Below are 20638 nucleotides of genomic sequence, written 5' to 3' on the forward strand. Positions count from 1 at the left end.
GACAGCATATTTTATGACATCAAGACATTATTGTTAAAATTTTCAGGTGTGATAATGGTATTGTGACTTAAAAAATGAAAATGAGTCCTTTCCTTTGGTGACACATATTGAAATGTGAGCTACACCCAGAAATGATGATGAGATTTGCTTAAAGTGATAGAGGGGAGGACTGGCTGGTGCTATACGTGAAACAAAATTGGACTTGGTATGTGCCAAAGCTGATTAATGGATACTAGGCGTCATCATATTTTTTGGTATATGCTTGAAAGTTTCTATAATAAAAAGTGTGTTTGTTTTTAACAAAAAGCCCACTCTTAGGGAAACATCTGATAAATACATCCAAAGTAAGATGTCACCAACTAATAAGGAAAAATAGCAGTTATCTATTTCCTGAGGCATCTGCATTTAACAGGACTTAAAAAGCCTTAAGACAAAGAAATGAATCCAACAGTACAAGTCAGGCAGGAGCAAAGAGGAGGGGAGCGAGTGGCCACCTCCAAAAAGGCCACTGAAGCCAAGCACTCTGAAGAGAGTTCCAGGCTCAATTTTCTTTCTTTATCAGAACGAACAGGATTTAATAAAGATAGGCCAACAAACACAACTACATTTTACAAAGACTGTTTCTGGTGCTATTTTACTGAAGGTCTTTTCCAGTTTTTTTTTAACCACCATTTAATAATTTTAAATAAGATTCATTTAATAATAGCTACTATCAGACCACTTGCTACATACGAGACTTTTTGCTAGTACTTTATATATGATAGATTCTTCCATTTAATCTTTATTTCAATCCTGTGAGATATTATCCCCATTTTACTGATGAGTCAAAAGTAACTTGTGCAAGATCACTCGGCGACTAAGTGGCAGAGCCAGGGTTGAAGTCTGGCCTCTCACTTTGTGATCACTGTAGTGCCCAGGAGAAACCTCTTCCTGAAGGTTGGTCACTGAACAACTGATTCACCTTCTCACGGCATATGGACCACTTACCAAAGGTGTGCTAAATCATTAAGTCATGAATCATTCCTCAAAACAGTAGTTAGTATTTAAAATCATAAAATAGCTAAAAAATGATGCCAGACTAAAACAATGGCATAATCTGCAATGGCCAACACAGAAAAGATTCATGAGGCTAATGAACCTTACTGACAATTGGTGTCACTGGAGTAGTACCAAGTGGATGCAACTGGGTTTAGTAGACATGTTTAGAGCAAGGGAGAGAAGAATGAGTAGAAAGGTGTGCAGAAGAGTGTAGGTCATTCTGTTGGCCACGGGTATCGAAGGTTGGATTCTCTGGGAGGTACATACTGAGGCAAAGTTAGGACAGCAAAAGTTTTGTTGGGGAGTAACACCTGAAAAAAGAAAAGAGGGGAAGCAGGCCAGGGCAGGGGGAGCCCTCGGACTGTGATGCAGACCCAACCAAGTGTCCGCCAGCCCAGCAGGGAGCTCCAGAGCCGCACTGAGTGGAAATGGCCAGGCCCTTTTATCTGCACCTTGCTCAGAAACTGGCTGAAGGCCATGACTTTGGCTCAAAGACAGGCTTGAGCTAACCTTGAAGGAGCTAACAGCAGGGAGGCTGTCAGCTAAGCACACTCCTTTCAGCTGGGTAGAGTCTTTCCGTGCAAGATCTGAACAGAACCTCTTTGTGTCTACCACTCAAGTAAAATTTTTAGAGCTCTGTTCTAGGAGAGAGAGAAAACCACTGAGTAGTTTCAATCAGACATGACGAGATTTCATACATAGTTATATAAATATTTAATAATAACTATTGAATCATTCATGCAATAAATATTTGACTGTCTGTCATGTTCCAGGTGCTGTTTAGGTGCTTGGGATACATGAGTGAACAAAACAAAGATTCTGCTTCAGTGGAGTTTATGCTATAGCCAGAGAGGGAGAGACAAACAGTACAACATAATAAATATGTAGATGACATGCTATGTTGGACCTCTGCTCCTCAGTGTGGTCATGGGCCAGAAGTGTGGGCATGCCCTAGGGATTTGCTAGAAATGCTGCCCCACCTCAGACCTAGTGAATTTGAATCTGCATTTTAACAACTCCAGATGATTCTTACAAACCCTAAAACTGAGGCCCAACCCTCAGTTTTAAGACAATTTTTACACATTGTTAAGTGGGGGGAGGGGGAGGGGGAGATAGCTACGGTATTAAAAAGGGTAATCGAGGTAGAGCTCATTGAAAAGGGAGAACTTTGGCAAAAAGTATGAAGGAAGTGAGTTAGCCAAGCATCTGGGTTAAGAGATGTTTCTAGGCAGAGGGACTAGCTTGAGCCAAAGCTCTAAGGCAAAGCATGCCTGGAGTGTTTGAGGAACAGCAAGATTGCCAGTTTGGCTGGAATGGAGCAGGCAAAGATGAAGAGTTGGGTCAGAAAGATAAAGGAGGAGTGGTTATGATGGCCAGTGCTGTGGGGCCTTTTGGGACACAGCAAGGCCTTGGGCTTATTCTGAGTGACATGGGAGCTACTGCAGGAGTTTGAACAGACAAGTGACAGGACCTGTGTTTCCAGAGGATCACTCTGGCTGTGTGTGCATCAGTCAATTTCATGCCTAGGAAGCTCTGGGCTCCATGGGGATGGATCTATACAGCAGTTTGGTTGGTTGTGGGTTTTACTTTTTTTTCCCTGGGAACAGCAAAAACCAAGTTGGCCCCATGTGTAAAGGGACATGGGTAGAACCAGGGAAACCAAGGGTACTGTCATAATCTAGACAAGAAACACTGGAAGTTCAGAACTGGCTGGTTACAGAGCAGGTGGGAAACGGCTTGATTTTGCATAAATTAGTAAGTAGATACAGCATGATCTCTTGATGGATTTGGCATAGGATGTGAGAGAGAAAAGTGGAGGATAACTCCAAGGTTTCTGGCCTAATCAACTGAAGAGAAGTTCAGATCACAGATTTTTAGAGGGGAAGATCAAGGAATCACCTTTGGCATGTGGAGGTTGAGATGTCCATCAGACATGCAAAAGATGTTGACTAGGCAGTTGCATACAAGTGCGGGGTTCAGGAAAGAAGTCTGCTAAAGATATCCATTTGGGAGCCATGATCAGCTATTCTACTATAGTCACGTAAGAATAGGGCTAAATATACTGAACAATTGGCATGCCTGTAGATCTGCCTATTATACCATAAATTTTGGTCAGATAATATAATCAATGTGGAAGTGTTTGTGATGTGAACTTTTTCTGTGTATCTTTCCAGGTTGTGATCTGAAATTTCAGGTAATTAGTCAATGCACTTTAAATATGGGTTTAAAAAAATTCTCAAAAATGCAAAACAAATGAAAATCCATAAAAGCAAAAATAGAAAAACCCTGAAAATAAAAAATAATGGTCATCTAAAATCAACTGCATACTTTTAACTTAATTTCCACTAGCAAATGGACAAAATTCATTGATAACTCCCCCTCAAAAAAAGTTCTACTGAATAAACTACATAATAATGAATACATTTAAATTTAAATCTAGTACAACTTAGGACAGTATATCTTTTTGCGGCGCATAATAGCAGTTATTAACAGTAAGTACTCTATGCATAGATACCGAGTTAATCATGTTACCACACATTATCTCATTTAATCTTCAATCCTATAAGGTTGTATCTATTTTATATTTGATGAGACTGAGACTCAAAGAGGCTGAATATGTGACCTCACATGGTTAATAAATGCCAGTGCAGAGATCAAATTCCAAATCAAAGGCCACTACTTGCAAACTTCAAATAGCACAATTTAGATGTGAAATCTAAAGGAGAAAGTGATATTAACCTATTTTCAAATAAAAGATAGTATTTCTTTTAGAAAAGATTAAATGCTTCTAAGTACTTCCTACAGTCAATAGATCCTTTGCAAAATGATTGCTGGAATATCGTCTCTTTCCTTTTTTTTTTTTTTAATTTAGCCCCCAGCCATGACTCATGCTTCTCATTAAGGTATGACTTTTCTTGCTGATTTCTAGACAAGCTGATACTGATGACTGAATCAAAAATGGGCAAGTAATTTAGTTCAGTTATTTGTACTTTCAGATTTTATCTATCGTAATGATTAGGTAAAATAACGTACTGTCAGTGACTTATTAAAAATTTATTTCATGTAATAAATTATATAATTTATTTTTATCTTTAAACAGTCTACACTGAAAACATTTTTGGAAACATCTTTTCCTTTTGGTAAAACAGGTTAGCAGGCTGACATCAGCTTCATATTCTCATGGCTAAAATCCCCCATGGTTATACAGTTAAGCATAGCCTTTTTTGTATTTCTCAAGTTGACACCACTTGATAAAAAACAAAACAATATAAACATTTCTAGATTCTGCCTAAGCCCTTAGCTTTAACTGCAGAGTAGTGAGTAGGAAATTACAAACATATATTCATTAGCCTTAAACTTACCATCTTACATGTGCACATACCAAAAGGGCAAGAGGAAAGTAAAAAGTAAGGCACAAAAGGATGCAGTGAGTGTTAGGTCTGTCTACTAAGATTGGCCATAAGAGAAATTAACCAGCATAATATGACAGACAAGGAAAAAACTGAATAATAGAACCTTTTCTTAAAAAGCTGTTAATAGCATATTCAATTATTATCAAATTATTCAGGTTGTGAGACTTCTAAAATGACCAAATTTCTATGTATGCAAAACTGGATTTTTTTCAGTTACAAAATAAGGTTGGCCTCAAAAGTGCAAAACATAACAAAATCACTTAAGGGTTTGGCAGAAGTTAGTACATCTCAGAAAGTGGGAAAAGGAAACCCAACTCTTATATGCACCAAATGTGTATGTATTCCAAAAACTTTGTCCGAGTATGAGTCAGACTCACCAGAGTTTTATTGTTGTTGTTTTCAGCTATTGGTTATTTTCCTCTGTGAAGTATAACTCTCAGGATGAACTACTAATTCAATATTAAAGTAACATCAGCAGTAAACACAAATTATCTCTGTTTAAATTTTACTAAAATCTGTGGAAGCCACAGACGTAGTCTAAAAATACAAGCTCATTCTGTAGCCCAGTCCTCAATGACAGTTCTTATTATAACGTGGTTAAAGACACAGAACCACAGTGAAGTGCTGATCATAATATTAGAAAAATTTAATTTATATTTAAATTTACCATTCTGTATATCAAGTGCCTATTGGCTGAACAGAACTGTATTCAATAATTCATGTTCTATAACTTCATTCAACTAATACAAAAAGCTAAATAGATTTACAGTTGAACACCAGGTTCCTAAGGCTGGCGTCACATATCATTCCCGATAGAGCGAGAATTCATCAGCAGAGGACCTAAGAACCAAACTGCGAGTTTGATTTAAAATTCCTTTCCCTGCCATGTACAAGTAACGCATTGTGTAGTGACCAAAAGAATATTCTATGTTACACAATTTTCTTTTCTAGGCAGACTGCCACAGCCCAATGACTTTAAAAACCTAACTCCAATGTTTTACCTGATAGTTTTAATAAGGGTAGTTGGGTCACAAAGATAGAAGCGGTTATCTTCAGCAATGATTGGTAATGTATCATCCACTGCCTTCATCACAGTACAAAGATAACAAAGGCCAATCATGAGCCTTACCAGTCAGTACTAGCAAATTATAATGAATACATCCTTTTTAATACTTACGTGTGGAAATGGGAGTGAGTGAAAATGACACTAGGGTGGGGACAAAGGAAAGCCTGAATAGACAGAACTCTTCAAAAACTGTTGTGAATTCTATGCCCTCAGAGTCAAATTTTAAGCCAGGAGGAATAGAGCTAGAATTCCAAAACCACCGAGAAAGAAAGGGTTAATAATAAAAACCACAGCTGATTTTCTGCATCAGGAACGAAATGTTGTAACATATCTATCATTCACATGTGAGTTCATGTAATTTATCTTCAATTAGAATTATTATCTATTCAGCAGCTGAAGCCCAAGAACTGCTGATACACTGCAGATGAGAAAACATTTGCTACTCTCCCAGCTCTGGCCTTTCTTAAGCTAAATGATGATCACAACAATATAGATCACTTGTTCTATAAAACAATTTTGGCTTACATGTATAGCAAGCTGCACTGCCAGCATTTACATTTGCAACAACATTTCAATCCCTTTTTTTGACTCTAGAGGTTGCAACTCTTCAGCTTTATTGGTTCTGCAATTTAGTCCCAAATTCTCATTAAAAATTTACACTTTTTAATCCAGCATTTATTCCCTTGAAATGAGTTACTACAGCTATGTAAATTTTTTTAATGTTTGAACCCCAAAGATAAAATAAATACATTTTTAAATAACCTTTATGATATTCATAGTTAAATACTTCATCTCAAAATAGTCATTGACTTCCAAGGTGGTCAAGCCAGTGACCATAGGCGTCTACCTTACACATTAAAGGAAGTGGTATCTGTCTGAGCTCATGTTTACAAACAGTCTGGGACAATGTACAATGTCACCAAAATACCAGAAAATCCCTTTCTCATACATAGGTTACAATGCCAAATCAATAAGAAAAATGCAGCCCAGAAGGCAACGCAGCATTCTCTACCATAGTGTTTTTAAAAGTATGTTCAATGGGCTGTTAACAAATATTTCACTTTAAAAAAATGAGTTTCTCTTTGGATAAGGATATATTACTGGGTTTTTTAGTGAAGGAATTCTTAGAGCCTTCAATATGCCAACAGGCAGGTTTGCAAAGGCAGCTCCAAAATTATTTGTCTGTAAACATTTTCTCCCCATGAGCATCTTTTAGGAACATGATCCACAGAGCTGGTTTTGAGAAACATAGCTTTGGCATGGTGGCACGGTCAGAAGCTTCAGTAAATCTTCAGGCTATGACGTATCTATTTCTTAAAATAGTCTTAAATAAGTCTATTTCTTAAATTAACAACAAAAATTATTGTTAAAGCCAGTAAGTCTGGAATTTCAGACTCAGAAAAATGAGCACATGGGCAAGGAAAGGGGAATACACCTGTTTATCATACTATGTGATTTTCATCTTCTTAGCAAAAATATGTTCAAAAATACCCATGTTAGCTAATTTTGATGATGTCTGTGCACAACATCTGAACAAACTAACCAATATATGCAGGGTGCTTAAAGCAAAAACTGTAAGTGGAATAATGTTTTCCCTTATCCAAAAGGAAAAATGCACCAGTGAGTGCCATATAAAACAATTTATAATGACATGTTTGGAACCCGTGACCCTGGTTATCGCTTAAGATTCTCTATATAGTATAGTTTGATGACACTGATAAAGCTATCTTCTTTGAAGTACTACTGAAAGTTGCTATGGTAAACTTCTCTTTACTCAAGGAGTTTATCTACTTTAGAGGAGTATTTCTCAACCTCAGCACTAATGACATTTTGGGCTGGATAATTCTTTGTTGTGGGGAGTTGTCCTGTGCATTGTAGGATGTTGAGCAGCACCCTGGCCTCTATCCTGTAGATGTTAACAGCATCCCACCAGTTGTGACAACCAAAAATGTCTGTAGATGCTGTTCAGATAAGCGAATCATCCCCAGTTGACAGCCATTGCTTTTGGGTCAAAACCAAAGTTTATACCTTGACTCCACTTCCCTGGGGAATGTCCATTTTACAGGCACACTGTGACTTACACATCTCAACAAACAACTAGTAACTGGTGGCCTAAGAGATCTTTCTCAATTCTGTGTGATCAGAAATGGTAAAGAATGGTTAGGAGGAAGCACTCTACATTTCAAAGAGAATTGAAGGTAATTTTACTGTCATTACACTAGTAAAAATTATCTGAGTCATGATGCTTAACTGACAGATATTCTAACAATTAGAAAAATGCTAACTGTATATTATAACCTGTTAAGGATCACAAGGATTGATGCAGTCTAAGAATGGGAAACTTAACAATCATCAATGGCTAGTTCAGACCACAGTCTACTCCTTGACTGAATATTCCCATGAAATTCTCAATTCAAAAATCTCAAGTCTTATCTTTAAACTGTTTGCTTGTACTACAGCCTTACCATTTCTTTCAAATGATCAAGAAGAAACCCTTCGCATGTCATGAAGAAGCATCCTGGTATGTGTCAAGAAGTACATTATCTAGTTTTAAAGCCATTTCTTCAATATCCACATCTTCAATTTTGTCATAATTGTCATCACTCTCTTTACTTTGTTCTTTTCTTACCGCCTTTAAACACTTGTCAAGTCTCTTTATGAACAGGTCCACATCCTGCATCTTCATTCCAATGGCTGATGCAGCATTGAGGTAAGAACAAGGGTAATTATTTGTATGTGACATAAAGCCTCTGAAAGTATAGCCACTCACAGTTTGCACGGACCCAAGAGGCACAACCCTGAAAGAAGAAAGATTTACCAATTTAATATGTCTGGTAATGGTAACACAATGTCACCCATAAACAAAAGATATGTGTTACAAAGCCTTACATCCACTTAAGAAGTTTAAAACAGCCATAAATCATGGCCTACGAAAACAGACTGTATTGACTTTAAAATGAAATTCTATAATACACTGCTTTTTTACATAGAAAAGTCCCGCCTCGTGATCATCGTTTACTTATCTTCTATTAAAGACCTATAAGCTCTAGGAATCTCTTTTGATTTTATTTTTGCGAGTATCTTTTTCTCTTTACCTGAAGCTCTAGGAATCTTAAACACCTCTACATCTTCTTTAAAGAGGTAAAAAGAAAATGATTTGGTTTTGTGCCAAATCTGGAATATGACTTCATATATACACACTTTACTGAAATATTGAAATTTGCAAGTCAAACCACTGTAATTGTCATGTGTTACCTCAAATAATCAACAAAGTAAAAGTCTAACTATCTGATCAGTGCTATGCAATGGATAGTTTTAAAGCAAAGACACAGAAGAAGTTATGTAACTGTTTATAGAGGGGTGGTGGTCAGCAAACAGTAATATTCAGCAAAGGCACCTGCATTTTTAAAGCTTGATTTCACTGGCATAGTAGATATAAGCAGATTTCTAATAGTTTAATCGTTTAGCTTTTTTTTTTTTTTTTAAAGAAGTCAATCAGGCTCAACCTAAACACAAAGACAAATAGTGGCAATACTAAAAGCAATGTCAAGAACACCATTTTAGAAGTGTCAAAACTAAATTGTATAAAGATAACAGTTCATCAAGGTAAAAAGTAAATTAATCTAAGATTTTACTTTTAAAAAGTTGTCCTGTGATATAAAATCTCTATCCTCTGGTAGCTACGAAAAATTCTTTAATAGAAGCATGTAAAGTATTTGCAGCAAGATATTTCTTTTCAAGTCATTTTTCTCTAACCTCATCAAATCTAAAATGAAAGATTCATTTTTCAGGCCATGTATATAGAAGAGGAAAAAGTAAAATTTTCTGAGGCAGTTACATAGGCAAGGATTGCATACTCTTTTTTTTTTTGGTTTAGGAAGAAGGCTTTTCCTTAACACTTTCACTTCAATTTAGTGATGAAGATGGCTTATTTCTAATACCATAACGTGACTTGCCAAAGATCATCTAACAAAGGAAATAAAGACAAAAAATCTATGTAGAGAGGTAATAAAACTTTGTTTCTGTACATCTATGAAAACAAACAAGATTCACATCTTTTTGTGACTATTTCAGGCATAAGCAGTCCACAGGTGGGCATACAGTAGCCTTACAGATTCTCTAACTCATCATTCTTTACTCCATGATGAATTTGCAGGTATAGTTCAGCATATACTTGGGGGACTATTGTTGAGGAAAGGTATTTTATTGGAGTTAACTTTGAAAAGCCAAATAAACCCACATCTATTTTAAACATACTTACCTGGCTCCAGAAACCTGTCTGGTAAAAAGCATTGAGCCAAGCTGAGTGACAGCTTTGTCATGGTGTTCTTCTAGTGTTTTAAGTGTCATAGCTGAAAAAGAAAAAAGTATCCTAATAAGCCTTGCTTTACTGGCACAAAAATCACTCAAATAATAACAATAACAATGATGAAGACATTACTTTTTATTCATTGTCAAGTGGCACAATTTCACTTTAATGTACTTAATAAATCATAGGGATTTGTTTATATATCAGACAAAAATATTTTAAGGTAAATTAACATCTCTGAATACGAAACAGAATAACCATATCATCCTTCAGGAGAGTAAATTTTTCCAACTAAATAGATGGAACAATAACATGATCAGTATGGCTGTTTATTCAAATTCAACCAAGTTTTAAAAACTTGTAAAGTGAGGATGTGGGATATATTTCAGTACATATATAAAACTAAGTAAGATCAACTTCTGCATATAGAAATGGAAATGATCATTCTGAGGCTGTGTGGGTAAACTGGATTGCATACATAGCACCACTCGTAGCTACCATTTACTAAGGACTCACCATGCTAGATGCTTCACAAATAATCTCAACCAATCATTTAACAATTTTGCATGTGAGGGAAAAGGAGGTCAGGGGCTAGGACATGGAAGATTCGGAATTCAAGTTACACAATATCACCTTCTATAACATCTACATAGATCATAAATCAGCAAAGGACTAACTGGGGTGGTTTTTATTATATATTGGTGTTCAAATGGTATTCCACAGAAGCCCATTTGTAGCTTCAACTACAAATGATTCACTTTCCTTTCTTCAGATATATGTGAAATATGAAACATTATATTACATATATTCACAATTTAAAAGGGGGTAATTATGAAGCTTAAAAGATAATTAAGTTCATAAAAGTCAATATTCACATTATGGTTTTTAGTAGCCCCGACGTTACATGATAAAAACACATAGTCCTTATATATACAAATGAAAATATCATAAATACAAATTTCTCTAACATCCATAGGCTAAAGAAAACAAGCAATAATGAGATTAAAAACAACATAAGAAAAGATTTAATTTCTGATATGTTGGGGTTTTGTTAACTGGAGAAAGTTTTGTTTATTTGTTTAGTTTAAATAATAGAGACAAGGTCTCACTATGTTGCCCAGGCTGGTTTTGAGCTCCTGAGCTTAAGTGATCTCCTGCCTCAGCCTCCCAAAGTGCTAGGATTACAGGCATGGGCCACCAAACCCAACCTGGAGAAAGCTTTAATTATTTATAAATATAGTTCTGGTTAGAAACAAGACTTTAAGTATTATTTTCTGCATTTTTGTTATAATACTTAATATTGATTCTGATTCTCTCAGTGTATAGGCTTTATCTTAGAAATACATTAAAGCATTTCAAAAGCCTAACTAAACATTTTCAATTTACAAATTAAAATACTGTGATGAATTTAGAAATATTATTATAACCAGAAAAGGTTTTCTCTCTTTCTAGAAGTACCAGTTTCCTCCTAGAGTGGATCATAAGTATTTGTTTTTCTTAAGGAAAAAAGAAATTACCTAAAGATATGGGATTGTGAGGTGTATGCAACAGTCTTTCACTGTAGGCTTCTGACAACTTCTTTATTTGGTTGGACAAATATGAAAACATTTCCTGCAACAACAAAATGTCACATTTAAAACAAATCAAATATCTACTGCCAGATTTAGTAAGACAAAAATCTGATTGGTATGAAGTCTACATTTTAAATTAACTCATCCATGTGCCTTAAGACCAATTTTCTCCTTTGCCACAATACAGTGAAATTCAAAGCTGCCACAAATATCAGAAGCCACAGGATTTCAGTAAAGGCAAAGAACCAGCACATTTTCTCCCTTCACTATTATGTATCTATCACAAATCCATCTTCTTCTCAGAACTTCCAAACCTACCACTCTGGTCCTCGTAGCCATCAACCTCTTCCCTGGACACAGCAATAGATTCTAAATGATTTTTCTGCCTGTTCTCCACCGTTCTATAATCTGTTCTACACTCAGAGACTAGAGAGGTCTTTTAAAAGCATACCAGTTCGTGCTTCTCCCCTGATGACTTCCTCCAGTAACTATTAGAAAACCACACTCTTCATCTCTAAGGCCCCACATAATGTGACCCAGCCAGTATACTCAACCTAGTGACTATCATTTCCCCTAGTCACTACCCACCAGTCACAGTAGCCTCCTTCCCAATCATTCTAGTGTTCAAACCTTTGTGTTTGCTTTCCCTGCATTTCCTAGATCATTCCCCAAGTGGTCCCTCTTGTCAAATGCTAAAGACACCTTCTGTTGTTAACTTCCCTATTAAAGTAGCTTTCCAACTCTGCCAATCTCCTTCCCAATCCCAATCTCCTTCCAACATATTACCTATTTTGGTTCCTTTACTGTACTTGCCACAGTCTGAAATTATCTCATGTATTTGCTTAAATGAATATTGCCTATTACTACCCATTACAAGGGAAAAACTCCTTGACCACAGGGCTTTGTCTTTTTCACCACCGTTGCCCCAATACCAAGAAAACTGTGCCAGACTTTAGTATGCAAGCTATTTAGGAAAAGGTAGTTTATAAATGTATTTCCTTTAAATCACACAACATTAAAGTGAACAATTCCCTTACTTCAATTAAAAGAATACAGCAACTCCCATAGTCCAAGCTTGAGCCCAGGAGTTCAACACCAGCCTGGGTAACATAACAAAAACAAAAACAAAAAAAGGCAACTAAAACTGAAAATTGTCCAACTCTGAAAAATAAAATATATTCAATAGTAGAAAATATAATAAAAATATATTGTACAAGTATCAAATGTCACATGTATATAAGTGGCAGTTTAACAGTTACAAGTAAATATTAAGTTGGCAACTATTTGACCTAAAATTTTACTTTCTTCTCCTCACAAGACCTTTAAAAAGTGTTGAAATCAATATCTGCCCAACTACATCTGCAGCTAAACAAACCCATTTGCACTGAGCTCCTCTAATCAAGACAAAACACATAAACTCTAAGGATACACCAAACAGCCAGGGGCTAACAGAGTATCCAAGCGGAGACAGCAAGAAATGACACGTCTCCAACCTCAAAGGCCAAGATACTCTCATCCCACACTGAGTCCCAGAGGAATTTTTTCATGTCTGAAGTACACAGATGACTAACTCCATCTTTTGTTAGGTAAAGATTAAGAGGAAAATTCCTACCAGGTTTATGAATTATTAATGAGTCTACTTAAGACCACAAACATTTTCACTTCTGTCAACCCAGTACATATATTTTATATTCTCACCTAAAAATTTTGGAATAATCATTTTTAAATTTTAGGATACTTTATAAGATTCTCAGAATGTTGGAATTACAAAAATCTTAGATCACTAAAATAAATTCATTCCTTTTATATTCAAAAAGTTAACATCTACAGTGGCCATACCCAATGAAGCTATTAATAAATGTTACTGTTACATGAGATAAGCTTTTCTCTTTTGTTATTTAAAGTATAGAGAAATATTTAAGGAGACAAATGTCATTATCATTTCCAGAAACAAACAAAAAAGCATCTTTTCTTAGACATATAAAAATATCCTGGCCTGAGCGTGGTGGCTCATGCCTGTAATCCCAGCATTTTTGGGAGGCTGAAGCGGGTGGATCACCTGAGGTCAGGAGTTCGAGACCAGCCTGGCCAACATGGTGAAACCCCTTATCTACTGAAGACACAAAATTAGCCAGGCATGGTGGCGTGAGCCTGTAATCCCAGCTACTCGGGAGGCTGAGGCATGAGATTCACTGGAGCCTGGGAGTCAGAGGTTGCAGTGAGCCAAGATTGCACCAGTTTCACCATGTTGGTCAGGCTGGTCTCGAACTCCTGACCTCAGGTGATCCACCTGCCTCGCCCTCCCAAAGTGCTGAGATTACACCTGGCCCTGGTCCCTCCTTCTTAACCCAATATTCCCATACTACGAAAGGTGAAACAATAAGATAATCAAATGGAACAAATCAAGTTTTTCCAGCAATTAGAACAATTTATAATTTTTTAGTAACATACCAGGGTTAATAAAGAGGAAAATTCCTGGGTTTCATCCATATATTTTCATCTCCTATAAAGTAATTAGGTTACTAATTTAAATGCTCTGTATTTTTTTAAAGCAGTCACATATTTTCATTTAGATATTAAATGCTGATTTTTCTTCACTTATATTATTCACCAAAGTCTTAACTGGCCTCCGCCTTTCCAATTTACTCTGAAATTCATCAACCTCCCATAGGCAGAAACAAATGTCATACGCAGGAAATGCCTTTTACAGAGCCCTACCCCCTACAAACTGCCTAAAAACAATATAACCCACATCCATCCTTCATTTATCCTCAAGCATATATTCATGAAGCAAAATTTTCTCCAGTTTACATATTTCAGTGGTGAAGGCAATTTAAAATATTATTCTATCTACTTTGGCAGCCACATTAAATACCAATGTGGTCACATTTGTGAATAAGCTGAATCTGATGAGTACTTAATTTGTACTCAAGTTAGCTATTTCTGAAAAAAGAGAAAATGTTTCCTAAGTAACACCCCTAGAGGGTGCTTTTAAACTTACTGATGCATACATGGCTATTAAAAAGTGAATTTGCCCAATGTTCAACTTCTAATACTTTAACAAATTAGTTTTTACCAGTTCTATCAATCACTTGCTAATGCCACTAGAATTCCGTTTGAACTGTAGGTAATGTTAGGATAGTATTTTTAGACTACGAAGATAACACTAAAGTAATTAAATCTCATATCACTAGTATGGGAGTAATTAGATTTAAAAAAATTTGAAGCAAGTTCACATCCATCAACAAATATTTATAATATGTTTACTCTGTGTAAAGGGTTATAAGTAAACCAATAAGCAAATATGTTTTAAATGTCTTAAAGCACAATATGCTGAATTCTATAATATTCCACATGTTAAGCTCCTAAATGCTCTCCTATTAATATTACTGCATTTTAAAAATATCGTTTAGGAGACTATACCACTATCTTATACTAATACTTAGCTAAGCAGTTTTTTACCTGACATATTAAAGCTACTACAGAACCTGTACTATTTTTTTGCTACAGTTAAATCTATAACTGACATTTATTATAAAATACTTCTGTAAAGAAAGAAATTTATAAGCAACCGAAGCAAATGTATATAGAAAGATCTTACTTAAAAGAAATGAAATATTATTGATTTTCCATGTTCTCTGTGCTGTATTTAACTTGATTTTAAGAGACTTTTCACTAGAGATAAACTGAACTGTATACCTGAATGCTAATGTCAGCTATATTTCTAGAATAAAAATACAAAACTTTACAGCATAGTTCAAGATGTTAATGGAAGAGAAGTTGAATTATATTAAGCATTATCTTCCATGTGGCCTTTTGCAAATTTATTTGCAGTCATGAAATCCGACATCTAGCCTGTCTCTCCCAGAATCCAAAGATGTGCATAATTCACTAAATTTTAAGTAAAACGGTCTTATGTAATCATGTCTTTGGAAACATACTGTTTCATGTTATAGGATAAAATAAAAATGGAACCTCATATATTATTACAATATGTTTCACAAGGCAGGTAATAAACCAAAAGAAACATACCCAGTAGCCTACTATTTCAAAGATAACATGAATGGATGGATGGATGACCGACGGTAGGTAAATACTGAAGCAGACAGATGTCCGTATTGGAGGAAAACAGTACTGAATATGACATGCTGCTGTCTATGACTGTGGCCAGCTAAAAGGATCCAGGCGCACTTGGCAAATCTTGCCTCAGAGGCTACACCCATCTGCATCAAGTTGTTAAGGCCCCATATGTAGGCTTGAAATCAGATGCTTCTGCGGAGATTCAATTACTCCACTGACAGGGCTGCAAATCTAGTAGTGTTTCCAAACTTAGCTCTGCTATAAGGACACTGAAGTGTATGATGTTCTTTTAAAACTTAGTTTGTTCCCCAGTTTTTAGCTCACAAATTCCAGCCACCAAGCAGCCATAGTGCTGTTATTCTTCTTCCACTTATCCAATTCAGCAGATATTTGCAACAATAAATGATTACCTGCCTTCCCTGTTCAGCAAAGCACTCTTCTAAAAGGAAAGCTAAACAGAATAATGATCTTCTCCAGAAGCAAAACAGAAGTGAGGACAAACTTCTAAGACCATAGACTTTCCTTTTGCATAGACAAACTAAAAGATACAGTCTTACATTTTAACCCCTTTTTTAAAAGGGGTTAAATTCATGGTCATTTCTCCCCTCAATGAAGCAAATGTGTTGATCAGGAACGGGATAAGGGCAAAGAGGCTCAATTCACACACAGAGCTCCACTCTCTCTGATCCTTTCACCCTTCAAAAAAGAAAGCTTAAGAAGGAATGGCTTCAAGCTGAGTTCTTGTCTGCCACTACTGTGAAAAAGATAAAGCCTTTTCTGAAGAGATATAGCTAGATGAAATAACCTCTAAAAATATCATTGTGGTGAATAAGGGCATAGAATGAAAAAAATTCTAAGTTTTCTTCTAACATTCTTTTTTTAGTACACAATAACACCAATAATATAAAAAGGAGCTCTCAGTGATGGTATATAAATAGCTCTGGCTGGAGCAAAATAGCTTTGCCTCAGCTTCTCCAGAGCTGAACCAATAAACTATCACGATTAAATTTTCACAGTTCAAAAGCAAGTCCATTTAAACAAAAGAGGCCCTTATTTCTGCAACAAATCCAATAAAAAAAAATTTATGCTACATATATGCAATTATGGTTTATGGAGGACATCCACATTTTTCAACAGAAAAACCTGCCTACTGAATGAAGTTGTTAAAGAAGCAAACTTTAACTTACAGTGACAGAGTTCTCAAATGGGCATCTTAATACTTTGAAAATTACTCCTAGAGATATTCTCTCTTATAAATTCTATACAGATAATTTTAAATAAAACCAATTAGTACATTAGAGAGCCTTTGGGGTTTTACATACCTCCACTAGATAGAGTGGGAGGGTCACAAGATCATCATCTTGATGGCTCAAATGCCTAGCACAGAGCAAGTGATCACTCCCTCAACAATGGATGAGTGACTGGAAGCGGTGAGAAGAAAGTGGTAAGATGGAAAGTGCACAGACTTTAGCATCACACAGACCTGGGTTTCAATGGCAATTCTGGTACTTATATGTGGTACTTGGGCGAGTACTCAACTCCTCTGGGCCTCAATTTTATCTGCAAAATGGGGATAATTCCTACCTCATACACTTGCTCTGGGTATTACAGGAAATAATAAATACAATGAATCTAGCACAGTTCCTGGCATACAGCAGAGACATTCATAAAAATGTTAGCTCCCCACCCACCTATTTTTCCCCTAGCCTAAAAGAGTTTTCAGGATTTAAAAAAAACCAAAGTTAGCTAGCAGGACTGCTACAGACACATGATAATACACTGTAGCTATAATCTTGTTCTTGTCCTGTTCCTGTTTATTCTACTCTACTCTATATATCTAGATAAAAGGAAAAGAACAAAGTTCTGAATGTTACAAAGAGAGTTACCTCTTGACATCTGAGATGAAGGCATCCAATTCACGAATACTACTCCAACATAAAATTTCTCCCATAAAGTGTTTACCCAGTGATAATAAAGAACAAAGTCCCAATGAAACTGAGCTGCCTGCTGGAATCATTCACTAGCTGAGCTACCTATTCCCGCAGGTCATTCTCAAAGGAGGTGTATTTTCACTCATGCTAAGCAAAATGTACACATGCATGGGCCTTTGGAATCAATCATCTACAAGTAGTCAAAAATCTTAAAGTCAAAAACCTAAATGTCACAAGACAGAACAATCAAGACATAACAGAAATTCCAAAAAGATGACAAAATCCCTAAAATCAACAATTCCAAAATCTTAAGGTTAGAAAAGTGCTTCGGCTAGGCAGGAAGTACAATGCCTGTTATATACAACAGGTAATCTCCATTCCTTTTCACAAGTTTTTGACTATATCCATATAGTTGAACATTTAGAGAAATGTTTCTATAAGAACATAGAAATATACAGTAGATTATTCCCCTAAAACAAAACAAAAAAAGACTGGGTGCAGTAGCTTATGCCTGTATCCCAGCACTCTGGGAGGCTGAGGCAAGAGGATTGCTTGAGCTCAGGAGTTCAAGACCAAACTGGGCAACATGGCAAAACCCTGTCTCTACAAAAGGTAAAAAAAAAAATAAAAATAAAAAAATTTAGACAGGCATGGTGGTGTGCACCTGCGGACACCAGTTACTCAGGAGGCTGAGGTGGGAGGATCACCTGAACCCAGGGAGGTCAAGGCTGCAGTGGCCATGATCATGCCACTACACTCCAGCCTAGGTGACAGAATGAGACCCCATCTCAAAAAAAAAAAAAAAAAAAAAAAAGAGCACAGAATTCACAATGGAAATCAGTATCAAAATATTATTTGCAACTGGACACAGAGGTACATGCCTATAGTCTTAGCTACTTGGGAGGCTGAGATGGGAGGACTGCTTGAGCTCAGGAGTTCAAGTCCAGCCTGGACAGCATAGCAAGACCCCATATCTTTAAAAATATGTGTGTGTGTGTATAATTTGCTTTCTGACTAATTTTCCAGAAAGACACTTATGCTATATAAAATATGAGATGATTATACAACAATTGATCCAGGTGTTCTTAAGTACCCTGTGTTCATACGTTCAACAAACATATGATGAGCATCTACTATATATCAAGTAAGGGATGCTAAGAATAGAGGGATGGATGGCAAATTCCAAGGGGGGCATTAGTCTACCAAAGTACTCATAATTAAGGACCAAGTTTCATTTCAGACACATAATAGTAATTTTTTAGAAGAGTACACTCAGACTCTCAGTTTAATTTACTAATTAAATAAGTTTAACTACAAAATTACTCAAGACTTACATTAGTTTCTTGTAGTAAATATTGCATATGATTATTTTTATTTATGGTTTCGAAGTCAAGAACAAAAACAAGAAATACTAAATAACATGCTTATTTGGCATTATAATGACAGCATATAGAAATCTTAAAAGTTTCACCCCTCAGCAAATGCAAAAGAACTGAAATCAGAACAGTCTCTCAGATCACAGCACAACTAAATTACAACTCAAGGTTAAGAAACTCACTTAGAACCACACAACTGAAACTGAACAACCTGCTCCTGAATGACTCCTGGGTAAATAATGAAATTAAGGCAGAAATAAAGAAGTTCTTTGAAACTAATGAGAATAAAGAGATAACATACTGGAATCTCTGAGATACAGCTAAAGTAGTGTTAAGAGGGAAATTTATAGCACTAAATGCTCACATCAAAAAGCCAGAAAGATCCCAAATTGACATTCTAACATCAACTAAAAGAAGTAGACAACCAAGAGCAAACAAATCCCAAAGCTAGCAGAAGACAAGAAACAACCAAGATCACAGTGGAACTGAAGAAGACAGAGACACAAAAAACCGTTTAAAAAAAAAAAGTCAACGAATCCAGGAGCTGGTTTTTTAAAAAAATTAATAAAAAATAGGTAGATTGTTAGCTAGATTAATAAGAAAGAGAGAAGAATCAAATAGACACAACAAAAATGATAAACGGGGTATCATCACTGACCCACAGAGATACAAACAACCATCAGAGAATACTATAAACACCACTACGAAAATAAACTAGAAAACGTAGAAGAAATGGATAAATTCCTGCATACATACACCCTCCCAAGACTGAAGCAGGAAGAAGTTGAGTCCCTGAATAGACCAACAACAAGTTCTGAAATTGAGGCAGTAATTAATAGCCTACCAACCAAAAAAAAGCCCAGGACCAGACAGATTTCCAGCTGAATTCTACCAGAGGTACAAAGAGAAGCTGGTACCATTTCTTCTGAAACTATTCCAAACAATTGAAAAGGAGGGACTCCTCCTTAACTCATTTTATGAGACCAGCATCATCCTGATATCAAAACCTAGCAGAAATTAAAAAAAAAAAACTTCAGGCCAATATCCCTGATGAACATTGACACAAAAATCCTCAATAAATTCCTGGCAAACCAGGACCACATCCAGCAGCACATCAAAAAGCTTATCCACCATGACTCAGTAGGCTTCATCCCCAGGATGCAAGGCTGGTTCAACACATGCAAATCAATAAATGTAATTCATCAAATAAACAGAACTAAAGACAAAAACCACATGATTATCTCAACAGATGCAGAAAATACCTTTGGTAAAATTCAACATCCCTTCATGTTAAAAACTCTCAATAAATTAGGTAATGAAGGAACATATCTTAAAATAATAATAGTCATTTATGACAAACCCACAGCCAATATCATACTGAATGGGCAAAAGCTGGAAGCATTCCCCTTCAAAACCAGCTCAAGACAAGGATGCCCTCTCTCACCACTCTTATTCAACACACTATTGGAAGTTCTGGCCAGGGCAATCAGGCAAGAGAAAGAAATAAAGGGTATTCAAATGGGAAGAGAGGAAGTCAAACTGTCTCTGTTTGCAGATAACTTGATACTGTATCTAGAAAACCCCATTGTTTCAGCCCAAAAGTTTCTTAAGCTGATAAGCAACTTCAGCAAAGTCTCAGGATACAAAATCAATGTGCAAAAATCACAAGCATTCCTATATAACAACAAACAAGCAGAAAGCCTAATCATGAATGAACTCCCATTCACAATTACTGCAAAGAAAATAAAATACCTAGGAATACAGCTAACTAGGGAAGTGAAGGAACTCTTCAAGGGAAACTACAAACCACTGCTCAAGGAAATTAGAGAGGACACAAACAAATGTAAAAACATT

General features: G+C 36.1%; 1 protein-coding gene across 8 annotated transcripts in view; it reads right to left on the bottom strand.

Annotated features, from left to right (window-relative positions):
* SEPSECS (Sep (O-phosphoserine) tRNA:Sec (selenocysteine) tRNA synthase) overlaps positions 1 to 20638 on the bottom strand; it is a 72077-nt gene that overhangs the window by 27524 nt on the left and 23915 nt on the right. For 4 of the 8 annotated variants that reach the window (XM_055245899.2, XM_055245903.2, XM_055245900.2 and 1 more), the window contains exons 9-11: positions 11344 to 11437; positions 9779 to 9869; positions 8147 to 8315 (exon numbers count right to left, since the gene is read on the bottom strand). In XM_055245899.2, the coding sequence (XP_055101874.1) occupies positions 8147 to 8315; positions 9779 to 9869; positions 11344 to 11437 (354 nt within the window). Of the gene's footprint in view, positions 1 to 6170; positions 8316 to 9778; positions 9870 to 11343; positions 11438 to 20638 lie in introns of those variants that run through there. The other 4 variants (XM_055245898.2, XM_063619753.1, XM_055245897.2 and 1 more) reach the window with 1 other exon arrangement.

Source organism: Symphalangus syndactylus, chromosome 16 (assembly GCF_028878055.3).
Source record: "Symphalangus syndactylus isolate Jambi chromosome 16, NHGRI_mSymSyn1-v2.1_pri, whole genome shotgun sequence".
Lineage (NCBI taxonomy): Eukaryota > Metazoa > Chordata > Mammalia > Primates > Hylobatidae > Symphalangus > Symphalangus syndactylus.